The sequence below is a fragment of the Neovison vison genome, chromosome 7 (genome assembly GCF_020171115.1).
Source record: "Neovison vison isolate M4711 chromosome 7, ASM_NN_V1, whole genome shotgun sequence".
Classification (NCBI taxonomy): Eukaryota; Metazoa; Chordata; class Mammalia; order Carnivora; family Mustelidae; genus Neogale; species Neogale vison.
In genome coordinates, this window is record NC_058097.1 from 1,903,336 (window position 1) to 1,916,429 (window position 13,094).

The 13,094-nt window shown below is 59.0% G+C and overlaps 1 protein-coding gene across 2 annotated transcripts in view; it reads left to right on the top strand.

Moving 5' to 3' along the window:
* The window catches only part of ZCCHC14 (zinc finger CCHC-type containing 14), a 53,143-nt gene extending 40,329 nt beyond the window's left edge, over positions 1-12,814 (top strand). For both annotated transcript variants that reach the window (XM_044255593.1, XM_044255594.1), the window contains 9 exons: positions 1,961-2,070; positions 2,684-2,778; positions 2,858-2,912; positions 3,824-4,103; positions 5,904-5,995; positions 6,632-6,759; positions 7,622-7,762; positions 7,849-9,345; positions 10,354-12,814. In XM_044255593.1, the coding sequence (XP_044111528.1) occupies positions 1,961-2,070; positions 2,684-2,778; positions 2,858-2,912; positions 3,824-4,103; positions 5,904-5,995; positions 6,632-6,759; positions 7,622-7,762; positions 7,849-9,345; positions 10,354-10,409 (2,454 nt within the window). In that variant the 3' untranslated portion in view covers positions 10,410-12,814. The remainder of the gene's footprint in view (positions 1-1,960; positions 2,071-2,683; positions 2,779-2,857; positions 2,913-3,823; positions 4,104-5,903; positions 5,996-6,631; positions 6,760-7,621; positions 7,763-7,848; positions 9,346-10,353) is intronic.
* The last annotated feature ends 280 nt before the right edge of the window (positions 12,815-13,094 follow it).

Genomic DNA, 13,094 nt, shown 5'->3' on the forward strand with positions numbered 1-13,094 from the left:
CTCGCCTCTCCACCTGTGGAGCGTCCACGGCTCCGGGCTGCGCTGGCGCTGGCGGGAACGCCGAGCCCACGGGGCTCTGACGGTGCGTCCTGCTCCCCTGGCTTTGCCCTCTCTGAGCTTCCTGAGAATCTGGTTCCGTGTCTCTTGTCCGTTTTGGAGAATTCTTCCCGTTGTCTCTTCAGATGCCTCTTCCCTCCGCCTCTCGTCCTGGGACTTGAGCTCTTTGCACCTTTGATGTTGTTCACAGCTCTCGGTGCCCTTTCGTTTTTCTGGTTCTTTCCGCTGTGTGTTCTGGTCAGACGATTTCCACTGCCCTGCTCTCGGGCTCCCTGACGTCCAGCCCACAGCTCTGCCCGGGCTCCTGGCCTGTTGCGTGCTGAGTTCCTCATCTCTGGGACCGTGGTTTCTGTTGCTCCTCGGTTTTCCATTTGGCACATCGTTCAGTAAAGTTTCCTCTCTCTGCTGAGGTTTCCATTCGTGGTCCTGCGTGTTGTCCGTTTTTCACAGAACCCTTTAGTACGTGAGTCGCGGTCGCTGACCCTCCCGGCCTGGTGGTTCCCGCAGGCAGTTCTCTCTGAGCCGGGCTCTGGTGATTTTCGTCACAATACTTTTCATTCCCCCTTATTTTTTTCTGAATCGTGTAATTTTTGATGGATTCGACATCATGTTTAGAAAACATAGAGACGGGGGCAAAGGGTACATCCGTCCGGAAGAGGGCGTGCTGCCACCTTTCCCAGCCCCCAGTGGGTTCTCGATTCGGTCTGGTCAGCGTCGGGGCTGGGCTGGGTTTTGTCGCTGCCGCAGTTATGTCCACACACACCCCCACCCCCGGCCCTTGGAGGTTTCGGCTTCCTCTGGTTGACGGCAGCGGGTACCTTGAGCCTGGGGAGAAGGGCCTGCAGTGTCAGAAGTTCCTCTTGGGGGTGCGGCCTCACCTTGGCCCTCAGCTGTTTTGTGTCCGTGGCCTGGAGGGGCTCTCCTTGTTCTGTGGGGAGACGGCGGTCGCTTACTGCCTCGTGACAGTCCGGTGCCGGGGCTGAGACGCTCTCCATCCTCCTGGTCCAGGCTCAGTCCCGGGCACAGGGCGCTTGGGCTTCTCTGCCCCTTTCTTCGCCAGCAGCAGCTGGCCTCCTCTTCGTACTGATGCCGTACCCTCAGCCCAAGAGGGCTTTTGCCCTTTCTTCGGGGCCAGCGGGCCGGCTTGTTCCTTCCCCCAGAAGCAGGGCATCTTTGCCCATGGCCTGGTGCCGGGAGGACTCTCTCCACCCCCCGCCTCACAGAGGCAGGACAGGAGACCTTCTGCCTCATCTCCAAAAATGGAGGGTTTGCTTGGGCTCTGGGAGCAGGAGCGGTCCTGTTCCTCCCCGGCTTACGGGCTTCCGTCTTGCATTTAGAGAAGGCTCCAGGGAAGGCGTAGGTCAGGCTCCCAGGAGCAGCCAGCCGCCACCCCTGCTGCCTTGGAGGCTCTCTCCAGTCTCCTGTGGAAGTGAGCCTGGGAAGGAGGGCACACTCCCCTGCATCTGGGGCTCTTGGCCGACCGACGTCTGGCCACGCTCAGCCGGTGGGAAGTGTCCGTCTTCTGACCTCTTTGCCTGCTGGCTTGGCCGCACCTCCTCCTCGTGTTGCGCCACAGCAGACAGGGTCATGGGCTTGTCTCTCCGTGGCGGGGCAGGTCCCCCTCGGAGTTCCGCTCACGTGGGGGCCTTGCGGCGGCGTGTCCGTGGGCCCACGGATAGGTACGGTCGAGTCGTCTGCGGAGGTTTTTACTGATGCCGTGGTGGGCGTGATGTTCTTTTGTGGCTTTCCACGCCCTCAGTGGAGGTGGAGCCCCGGACGGCTGAGAGCAGGGCGGGTTGTAGCGTCCTGCAGGTGTCCGTACCTTGGCGCCTGCCGTCTCAACCGGAAGAGGCCCGTGTCAGGTGAATTTTGACGACGTCCCTTGCTTTTCCATCTGTTTCAGTTACCCCAGCTACACCCCGAGGACAACCTGGACAAGTTCACTCCTTGCTTAGCCGGCCCGGATTCCTTTTACGTCGAGCGAAACCACGTGGATCTGGAAGCGGACCTGAGGTGAGGCCACCTGCACCTGCCCGTGGGGTGACGTGGGGCGGGGCCGGAGCGGGGCTACGCACCTGAGCTGCCTGGTCATGCCAGCAGTCTGGGTCCCGGAGGTGTCCCTGGGGGTTTCCCTCGCTCAGGAGAGCCTGGTGGAGCTGCCCGGCACACTCCTGCTCCCTGTGGTCCTGACCGTCGGAGTCGAGTGCAGTCACTGTCTCTGTTCCACGCTGGAGACTTGAGGCTGCTGCGGGACTGCAGTGGGGCCCGGTGGAGTCCCCTAAGCCCGTGCCTCCTGGCCGTGGAGCACACTGTGGACGGGGCAGCAGGCAGAGGGGCCGGCCTGCTTCCTGGGTCTGGGCCCCGCGTCCCGGCCCCGGTGACGCAGGCAGGTGCAGCCTGGCGGCACACGCCACGGGACACGGCCACGGGCCCGACTCTGCCCTCTTGCCAGCCGCCCCCGGCTGCCGTGCGGTGCGCGTCGGGGATGGGAGCAGGGAGGACCCCGGGGCTCCCGGTCACTGCGCTCTCCTGGGCGGCGTCCCGTAGCTGAAGTCAGACTCGGGCCCTGGTTCGTTTTCGGTAACAGCGATTCTAATGCCCACAAACCCCTTTGTTTCATTTTTAGGTATTTGGCTTCATTACCTCCTCACGTGTTAAAAAACGAGCAGGTCAGGAAATTCTTCAGCTCTTCGTCTCCCACCCAACAGCTTCAAAGTCCAAGTGAGTTTGCGACGCGGTGACGTGAAGATGAAAACCTCTTTATCCCCTGCATGCTGATGGCGTTTATCTCGACTTGCAGGTGCCGGCACCCCTTCCCTCTCTAAAGTGGGCACCGTGCTGGGCGCGTCTGGAAGGTGAGGCGCCTGTGGCAGCAGCACGTCTCGGTCCGCAGAGAGACGGCTTGTCACTGCGTGGCGATGATTGTTTGTGCAGTGAGGCCGTCCTTGCTCTTAGTCTTGATACTGTCCTGAGGGCAGTGGGACGGCCACTCCAGTTGATGATTTCTCTGTGTAAAGAAAGTGGTTCTCTGAGCCCCCGGAGTTGGAAGTCCCCGGGACTCTTATTGCAAAAGCCAATTTCCGGGCCCTGCACACCCTAGGAAACCAGAATTTCAGAGACTCTTCATTTTTATAGGGTCCCAGGGAGCGATTGTGCCCATGAGGTGGCAGAGCCACTGCTCCAGGGGGTCCTCCGTCAGCAGGAGGCCTGACGGTGACAGTGGCGGTGCTCAGGTGACAGGCTGCCGTTGCTGTGGGCCAGTCTCGCAGACAGTGACGCGCGCGCACGCACTCTTTGTGAACACGGGGGCTTCCAGAGGGCTGCCTTTTCTCCTCACTGCGGCCTGCGGTCTCCCGAGTACACTGTGAACATGGGGGTGTGCGGTCTGAGCTGGAAGGGCCAAGGGCAGAAGGCAGGACGCCGGGCGCCCCTTCCAGTCCGCTGCTGGGACGCGCGCTTGTGCTAACGTTAAAGGGTCAGGAGTCCGGTGCAGCTGGGATTCTCAGCATCCTGCTCAGACAGAGTAACAGAGACCAAGCAGCTCGGTCCGGAGTCTGGCGGTGACACAGCCGCACACGTCCCCACATACAAACACATGCACACCTCCAGGGGGTGGTGTTGGGGGCAGTGGCAGGAAAGGACAAAGGTGCCGCAGTGGGCGTGGCCTTGGGTACGGCCCAGCACGGGGAGCCCGCTCCGGCCTACTGCCCGCCCATGTGGGGGAGGCTGCGGTCCTGGGAAGACAACCTGTCTGCTGTCCCCACAGGCCTGTGTGCGGCGTGGCCGGTGTCCCCTCGTCTCAGAGCGGCACGCAGCACCACCTGCAGCACGTGGCCAGCGCGGCCGCCTTGCCCCACTGCTCCCACACGGGGGGTGCGGGCTCGGCGCTGGCCTACCGGGCCCAGATGGACTCCTCGCCTGCCATCCTGATGCCCTCCGGGCTGCAGCCCCCTCAGACCCAGGAGCAGAACGGGATCCTGGACTGGCTTCGGAAGCTGCGCCTGCACAAGTACTATCCCGTCTTCAAGCAGCTTACCATGGAGAAGGTATGTGGGTGAGTGCGTGGGCTACAGAGGCGGCGTCTGCACTGTCCCTGATGGGGAATTCCCGCCGCCTGGTATTCAGTGCCTATTTGTGTGCCCCGAGTCCTGCATGCCACCGGGGCTGGGGGTGGCACTGGGTGTGCATTGGAACCCTTGCTTGCTCCTCTTGCTGCTGAGGCGAGGACTCCAGCCGGATGGGTTGTGAACAGCTCTGTTTTTGGTTTTTTGTAAGATAGGCTGGGGTCTTCATGTGATAGGTACTCTGCGTGATAGGAAGGCCGCTGTGTCTCCGGCAGCCGTTCCCGTAGACTTGGCGAGCTCCGGGCACACGCGCCCTGTTAGGTGCCCTCTGCCTGGGTCGTGCACGTGCGGGAGCGTGGTGCCCGGAGGGCCTGCTGTACCCGGCACCCAGGTGCTGGTCTCCAGGGAAGTTGCCGTTGGTGATCAACTGATTGACGATCACACAGCTCCAAGGAATAGACGAGTTTTATATGTCTTTGAAGCAGTCCTACAAAGATTTTTTTGTTGTTGTTAAGAGATGGGGGCAGGGGGAGGGGCAGAGGGAGACAGACTCCCTGCTGAGCGCGGGACCTGCCCTGGGGCCGATCCAAGGACTTGGAGATCACCTGTGCTAAAATCAAGAGCCGGCGCTTAACCCACTGAGCTACCAGGCGCCCTGGAAATTATTTTTTACAGCAGAGTTCTAATGAGCATTTTTTTGTTGTTAAAGAAAATTCTGGAATTTCTGAAGTCTTGGCGTCACTGAGCAAACAGATTTTGACCCATGGCCCTGTTTGAGCTCTGATGCCCCTGCTGGACACAGTCCCTGGGTGCTTCTATCTCTGTGAAAATCTTTGTCCGAAAATCTGCAGTTGAACCTGGAAGTCAAGCTTTTAGAACAAAATAGGCAACTTCTAAGTACATTTGTGATACTCTTGGCTTAAGATTCGTAAATCCTAAGAAAACAACAGATACTGCTTTAATGGAATGTGGGAGTTGAATGTTAGCCGTAAAACCACAAAGCGCGTGGTGAGCTGTGGTGAGAGCCAGAGTGTTCTGTTTGCTTCGTAGAAGACGCGCGGGTCAGTCGCCCGTTCAGTCCTGGTGGCTCCAGCGTTTCCCGACCACTCGCTTCCCAGCCAAGTTGCTTTGCCCCTGAAATGAGGGTGATTTTCACACGCAAGAGCTGTTGGGTCTCCCCTGTTTACAGAGGATAAATGGCTCGCACCGGAGGGGGTGGGTCCCTGGACAGCAGAGGTGCACCCCCACGGATGCGGGAACTGCGAGACATTTTCTTTAGTCCCCCGCACAGCGCGGCCCTTCCCGCTGCCCTGTCTTCTCCAGGCCGCGTGCGGAGGGCCCAGGGGACAAGGCCTCTGAGCCTCATATGCAAAGTGAGCGTTGCGTATTTTGAACAAGGGGCACCATGTCTTTAGCAGTGGACTGTTGTGGTGTTCCCATGGCTTTTTTTTTCTCCTCAACATTTTATTTATGCATTTCACAGAGAGGGTGAGCAGGAGAGAGATCAAACACAAGCAGGGGGAGCAGGAGAGGGAGAAGCAGGCTCCCCTGAGCAGGGAGCCCGAAGCAGGACTCGATCCCTGCCTCATGACCTGAGCCGAAGCAGATGTATCACGACTGAGCCCCCAGACGCCTGACCCCCAAGGCTTTCCTTACCCAGTTAGAGTTGGTCTGTTTGCATACGCTGTTGGCAGGGTGTAGTTATTAATATGTCAGGTGGTTCTTTGTTTTCAAGTCCTAATTGAGTCTCAATAACTTTGTGATGTGTTTCTTCTCTGGAAGTTTCTGAGCCTCACGGAGGAAGATCTGAATAAATTTGAGTCCCTCACAACGGGCGCGAAGAAGAAGCTCAAGACACAGCTGGAGCTGGAGAAGTGCGTGTGATGCCAGACGCCCCTTCCTCCCCGCGGGCTCTGTGGCTCCCAGTGGGTTTTTAATCGGATGGGGGCCCCATGGGGGTGACCTTCAGGTGGCCCCGGGAGGCAAAAGACTTCACCGGAGGCGGAACCCAGGGGCCAGAGTGCTGAGGAGAGGCCGTCCGCCGCAGGGGTGGGGCTTTATGGAAAAGGGGAGGGGGACAGTGTGGCTTCTCCCCCGTTTTTGGGACCCGTGCCGGTCGTAAGTCACCCAGGGGCCGTCTGGAGTCTCAGGGGGTTCTGAGATGGGTCGCCTCATGGGTCTGCATTGAGCCCGAGGGTCGTTCCAGAAGCCCCTTAGTACTGAGCCGGGGCTCACGAGCACTTCCCACCAAAGGCCCTGGATCAGATGGCCTGGATCGGGGATGGAAGCTTCACTCCTGCTGTCACGGTCACACGGTGTGGTTGGGTCCGCCAGGAAGGGCCCTTTGCATCCACCAAGTCAGAGTGCATCGTGTCCCACCTATGAGGACGGTTGGGGGCGGTCACCCTGCTGTGGCCCCTGGGCCCTGCTGCAGAGCCGGGGCCACGGGAAACACTTTTGTGGCCAAAGACCCAGATGCTCACCTGTTCGCGCGCTCTCTTGTGGCACAGGGAGAAGTCGGAGAAACGGTGTCTGAACCCTACAGCCCCGCCCCCAGTCACCAGCAGTGGCGTGGCCCGTGTCCCCCCCACCAGCCACGTCGGGCCCGTGCAGGGTGTCCGAGGCCCCCACGCTGCAGGTGGGTGAGGACCGGGCGGCCTTGAGCGGGGTTGGGCGCTTCCTTCGGAGGGGGTTGTCAGCGCGGCACGCACCTTCTCGCCACTTGCATCTTTTGAGCATTTATAGTTTGTTCATTATTGTAGCTTTTATCATTCCCACCATGAGAGAATAGAAGGGACATTTGGGTTAGAAGCTGGAGACCAGTGATTCAGCTGAAGTCGCAGAAGCGTAAGAATTAGATCCAGAAGCTGCAGCGCAGGAGGGAGAGGAGGGGGAGCCCCGAGCAGATGAAGATTCGCTTCTTCCCTGGGAGGGCGCAGACGCGCCCCGTGTAGGTCCCTGCCTCACAGGTCTGTGTCGAAGCGCCCAGGCTGCGTGTGCGCAGCCGCCCCGTCGCGGGTGCTGGGAGCCACGGGGCCGCCTCTGCTCCCTGCCTTCGCCCGCACGGTCGGGGCGCAGCGCACCCTGCACGCCTGGCAAGCATCGGCGACGGGACGCCAAGGAGCGAGACCCACAGTGTGTCTTTGCAGTGGTTACTTGACTATAAAGCTCTTCCGTCCCTTGGCCTCCTAAAATGCGGTGTCTCTCGGTGTTGGGGATGACTTCTTCTGGCCCGTGGTGGCCGGGGACCCTTGTCTCTTCCTCTGCGGCCTGTGAGCCGGGCAGTATCGCAGCGCCTGGCCGGAGCCTGGCTGTGCCCACACCTGTGAGGAGGCGGGCGTGGGGCCTCGGGCTGCTTGTTGCCCCCGCATCTCCGGGTCCCGTCACCCCTGCCTCCCAGGGCCGGCGCGGGGCTCCGCAGGACAGTGTGCTGGGCGGCGGGCGGGGAGGGCGCGGGAGCCGTGGCCGGCACGACCCACGCCGGCACCCCTTTTCTGCAGCGCTGCGGGTGGACGTGGAGCCACCGCCCCAGCAGACGGCGCGGGAGGGCAGCTCCTCCGAGTGCTCCAGCTCGTCACCCAGCCCCATGGGGCTGCAGGCCCGGGACGAGAGCTCGGACAGCGCCGAGGAGAGCGACAGACGTAAGGACGCCCGGCCAGCCTGGGAGCGCTGTGCTGCCCCTGCCCAGGCCCGGGCGCCGTGTTGACCGCTCTGTTTCCGCCCGCAGGTGTGGACGTGCACGGGGAGGGCTCGGAGAAGGAGAAGCCCGTCATGCTGCTGAACCACTTCGCGTCGGGGTCCACCAGACCCACGGCCCAGGTTCTCCCCGTGCAGAACGAGGCCGGCTCCAGTCCGTCGGGCCACCACCCCCTCCCCACCCAGATGATGGCTGCGGCCTCGCACCTGGCGCCCATCCGGATGCTCAATTCCGTGCACAAGTCGGAAAGGGGGGGCGCGGACATGAAGCTCCTCCCGCCCTCTGTGCACTCTCTGCTGTCTCTCGAAGAAAGGAGTAAACTCTCGGGACCAAGAGGCGGGATCAAAGTGGACAAGAACTTCGGCCACGCCGTGATCGACGCGGCACCCACGCCCACCCCCCAGCAGCCCCTGCAGGTTCTGTCTGCCCTCGCCGAGAGCAGCTCCGTGTCACCCACGGTCTCCTTCGGTCCCCGCACCAAAGTCGTGCACACGTCCGCGCTGGACAGGGTGATGAAGTCGGCCCCGCAGCCGGCCCTGGCGGGGGAGGCCAGCACTGCTGCCGCGGGCACGTCGGGCGCGGTCTTCCACGCGGCCCGGCCCCCCATCAAACTTCTGGTGTCATCATCTGTCCCCGCGGATTCCGCCATTTCTGGGCAAACTGCCTGTTCGAATAACGTGCAAATAAGCGTGCCCCCTGCAATAATAAAGCCGCGGGCTGCCGTGTGCGCCGCCAGCACCAAAGCTGCCTTCTCCGCGATGGGCAGTGTGCCCCTTGGGCCCCTGCAGGCCGGCTTCTGTGCGAGCAGCAACACTGCCTCTTCCAGCAGCCACCCCTCCGCGTCCTTCGCCAGCATGGCCACCGTGCCCAGCTGCCCAGCCCCCAGCTCCAGCCCCGCGCTCTCCTCGGCCCCTGAAAGCGGTTTCTACAGCAGCGGCGGCGGGGGCGGCGGCGGGGGGGCCGGCGGGGCCGGTGGGGGCGGTGGGGGCTCCCCCGGGAACCTGCCCGCCGCCAGCCAGAACCACCACCACCACCACCACCACCAGCCGCAGTCGGCGCCCCCGCAGCCCGCGCCCGGCCCGCCACCCGGCTGCGTCGTGTGCACGTCGTGCGGCTGCAGCGGCAGCTGCGGCTCGGGCGGCCTGACTGTCAGCTACGCCAACTACTTCCAGCACCCGTTCTCGGGGCCGTCCGTGTTCCCCTTCCCCTTCCTGCCCTTCAGCCCCGTGTGCGGCAGCGGCTACGTGGGCGCCCAGCAGTACGGCGGCGGCGCCTTCCCGGTGGTGCACTCGCCCTACGGCGGCGGCGTGGCCCCCGAGCCGGTGCTGGCCGGCCAGTCCGCCTTCGCCGTGCCGCCCATGCCTGGCTTCATGGCGGGCGCGGCGGGCGTGTACCAGGCGCCGGGGCTGGGCGGCGGCGGTGGCTCCGGCCACAAGAAGAGCGGCAACCTGTCGTGTTACAACTGCGGGGCCACCGGGCACCGCGCTCAGGACTGCAAGCAGCCGTCCATGGACTTCAACCGGCAAGGTAAAGGGGGGCGGCCGCCGAGCGGGCTGCGCTGGGGCACGGAGCGCCCCCGTGTGCGGACACCGTGGTCCGCGGGCTGCCTCTAGAGCACAGATGCTCCTGTGTCTTTGTCGCTGGGCTGGCCGTGAAGGCCTCCGGAAGGGTCGCGTGGTCTCCAGCTGCCCGTCGCTGCAGCCTGCTCCTCTCTCCAAGGGGACCGGCCGGCCGGGGGAGGACACGCTGGCCCTGCGAGCCGGGCAGCCCGTGGGGTTGACGGAGCACCCCGCGGGCCTGGTGGGGGGGTGCGGGTGCTGCCGTGGGCGGTCCTGCTGTGCTGCTGCCGCTGCCCGGGGGACCCGGCCGGCGGGGCGAGGAGGCTGCGTGGTGGTCCCTGCAGCCACACACGCCATCCTCCCTCCCCCCATTTTTACTTCCACTCGCTCTTTTGTCTCTAGTCCAGGTCCGGTGTGTGTGTGATGTGGGGACACGGGCGTGTTCTCGCTGTAGGCTTGGGAAGGGCGATGAAACCAGGCAGGAGGTGTCTCTGCCAGCTCCGTGGTACTCACGGCGTGGCCTGGGGTAGTCACCTGGGCTCTGGAGACGTTTGATGGTTGCCCCAGACTTGGGGTTCCACAACCCGCCTGTGCATGTGGTCAGCCAGAGAGTGTTCGAGGCGAGCCAGCTCTGGTGGTAGCTGGGGCGGGCATCGGTGTGCTCACCGCGTGGCCGGCTCCCGGAGCCGTCAGCCCAGGCCTCTGGCGAGGGTCAGGCCTCCCCAGCCCCCTGCCTGGCCGAGCTCTGGAAGCAAAAGAGAAGTGGCCGGGACCGGCCGTGTTACCCCCAAGGCTGATCCACCTGTACGGCTTAGTTTTGGGGGCAGGAGTGAGGAGTGGGGAGTGGGTCCGACAGGGAGTCCAGACTTGCCGCGCCTGCCTGTGGACAGACTCCAGCAGGAGCTTTGGGCAGCTCGGTCGTTGGTGGGAGTCGCACAGTGATTCAAATCTGGTCTCTTTTCCCCCCTCTCTCTAGGTACTTTTAGGTTGAAATATGCCCCTCCAGCAGAAAGTCTGGACTCCACAGACTGATACTTTTCTCTGGCAACAGAACACTATTAAGCCATGGAGACATAAGGAAACTTAAAACTGAGAAGTCTAGTTGCTGTTGAGCTTAATATTTTTAATCCAAAGGTGCTTTACTTTACTAGACTGGATAGAAAACCTAGCGTAGGAGTGCATCAAACTCAGTTTTATTGCCAAAATCCTAGATTGGAGCTTGACGTCAGGACTCGCCTGGTCGGGGTCTCCGCCGTGGCTGCGATGCAGAGACCTCCGTGTGCCGAGGAGCATTGCCGCCGTCGGTCCTTCCAGGCTCACACTAATTCCCGGGCAGCTACGCAAGATCGGAACCGAGACCTGCAGGTCGGAGCGCTCCGCGCGGAGTTCCAGCCGTCGGACTCTTGATACCCCTGCGCGAGGGAAAATGTCGCCCGTTTTGTTTTGTTCTTTGTTTTTTGTTTTGTTTTGTTCCTCAAGTGGTTGGACACTAATCTCTCTGGGCTTTTTACGGATTGCACTACCGAAGAATGTAAACTGACGTCACTCTCTGCCGTTCTGGGAGACAGACTCCCCGAGACCAGTCAGTGCAAGACCCTCGGAGAATCCGTTTGTAAGGAGTCGGCACCAGCAGGCCACGTGACTCGGGACGCAACGGAGATGTTGGCGTCTCCTTCCCTCCTGAAGACACTCGTAGCAGTTCCAAGTCTCTGACTTTTTTCCTGCAAATAAATTTAAACTACGTTATTAAGTAGAAATAGTTCCTCGCAACAACTTAACGTCTAAGGGTCCAAGTCCCAGAGTCCCTAGTTGTCAAAGCCTTGAGAATCCCTTCCCGGCCCTGCATAGCTTGAAGTCCTGTCGCCGCCCACCGCGACGAAGCTCTCGCAGAGACACGGTGACCGCTCGGCCTTCGTGAGCTGGCTCTGAGCAAAGTTGGCAAGTTCTTCCTCTCCACACGGATCTCCCAAGGACCCCAAGGCTTACTGCTAACGGATTCACACTCGAGACAAACATTTCAACAGTGATACAGTCTTAGCATTACGAGCAAAAGGTTTGAAATGTTCTCCTGTCAACTTCCTTTGTATGAGGCTGTGTATTAGTGGTTAGTTCTCTAAAAATTACCTGAAAACTACAATAGAAAAGTGGTAAGACTCTGAAAGAGCCCACACCAACAGGCTAGAGCTCCAAGATCTGCAGAAGTCTAGCTTTAGCCGAAGTGGGAGATCAGGCCTCACCATACAGCTCTGTTTCATCCCATGACCATGAAAGCTTCTTGGTCCGAAATTTAGGGACTTAAACCTTTAAAGCTAAAAGGGAATTTTCTGCTCAAATATTATTGCTTTAAACACTAAAGCCTTCAGTATTAAAATGTTGATTGGTAAGGCCTTGCCCAGGGATTTTGCAGTTGAATCTTTATTTAAAAACAGAGAAATGTAGGAATATTCAGACCTTTCTTAAAATGGGACAATCAGCCTCATGCCGAATTGGTGTAAATCAAAAGAATACCCTAGAATTTGAGGCTCTGTGATGTGAGGCTTCAAATTTCATGATCAGTTTCCTGGCTGGAGGGAAACTAGAGCAGAGTTGTTAACCTTTTTTTTTTTTTTTTTTTTTAAAGGCTTTTGGTAGAATTTTTTAGACCTTTATTTTAGTAGAGTTTCATTTCTATGCAATGCAGAATTGACAGACCTCTGTATGCTTCTCTCTCTTCCTGGTACACAGTATTACATACAGTTTTGAAGTGATGGTGATGCTTACAACAACTTTTTTGGGGAATGTTACATTGATCTCTTAATTATAAACACTACAAAATGTCAAAATAACGAGAACTGACACAACTTTGCCTTAAAGAGTAGGAGCCTGGAACTTGTCATATGATGTTAAAGGAAGACTTGGGAGTGTCCACTGATGTTTACGATTTTAATATTTCTGAAGGCCGTTATGGTGGCCTGGACATGTGCTGAAAGCCAAACTTTTAAATTTTTTGGTTTTTTAAACAAAGAAATATTTTAAATAAATCCTATTTCAACACAGTGAAATTGTTGAAAACTGTCTCATAACAAAAGAAAAAAAAAATCATATTTAGGGTTTCTGTTTTAGTGGTCAGTATCGGGGAATGAAAGTGTCTGTTGTTACCCTGATGACTATTTTGATAAATATTAGAGCTTAGTGTGTTCCATACAACAAAAAATTAAAATAGGAGCTTCGATTCGAAGTAGGACATTCAAATGGAGGTAAATAAGTCCAGACATTGTGCGGCTGTGTTCCGGTCATCAAAGGTCTTAGCAAAATTCCCACTTGTCTTTGAAAGTGCATGTGCGGTGTGATGTCTCCAGTGAGGCCATTCCAAGGTGAGAACTGAGAAACGTGAACAGGAGATACACGGGACACAAAGCCTCCAGCTGCGCATCCGTGGGACTCTTCCCAGGTGAACACTCGGACTTGGGAATGTTTGCTGGCAGCGTCATCTCTGATAAATGTCTCTCCAAAAGCAACCAAAGTCCGTAAGCCTGAAGAGCAATTTTGCATTTCCTCAGATGTCCTCATCTTTTTAGAAACACAGATCTGACTGACCCTTTCAACTACGTAGTCATTTCCCTGAAATCATGGGCTCAGTTGGCAAAGGCTGTAGCAGCCGGTAGGTGGGGCGCAGCCACTTTGCTCTGTGTCGTCTGTCATATATCAAAGTTTCTATCCCCGTTTTTTCGTCTCCAA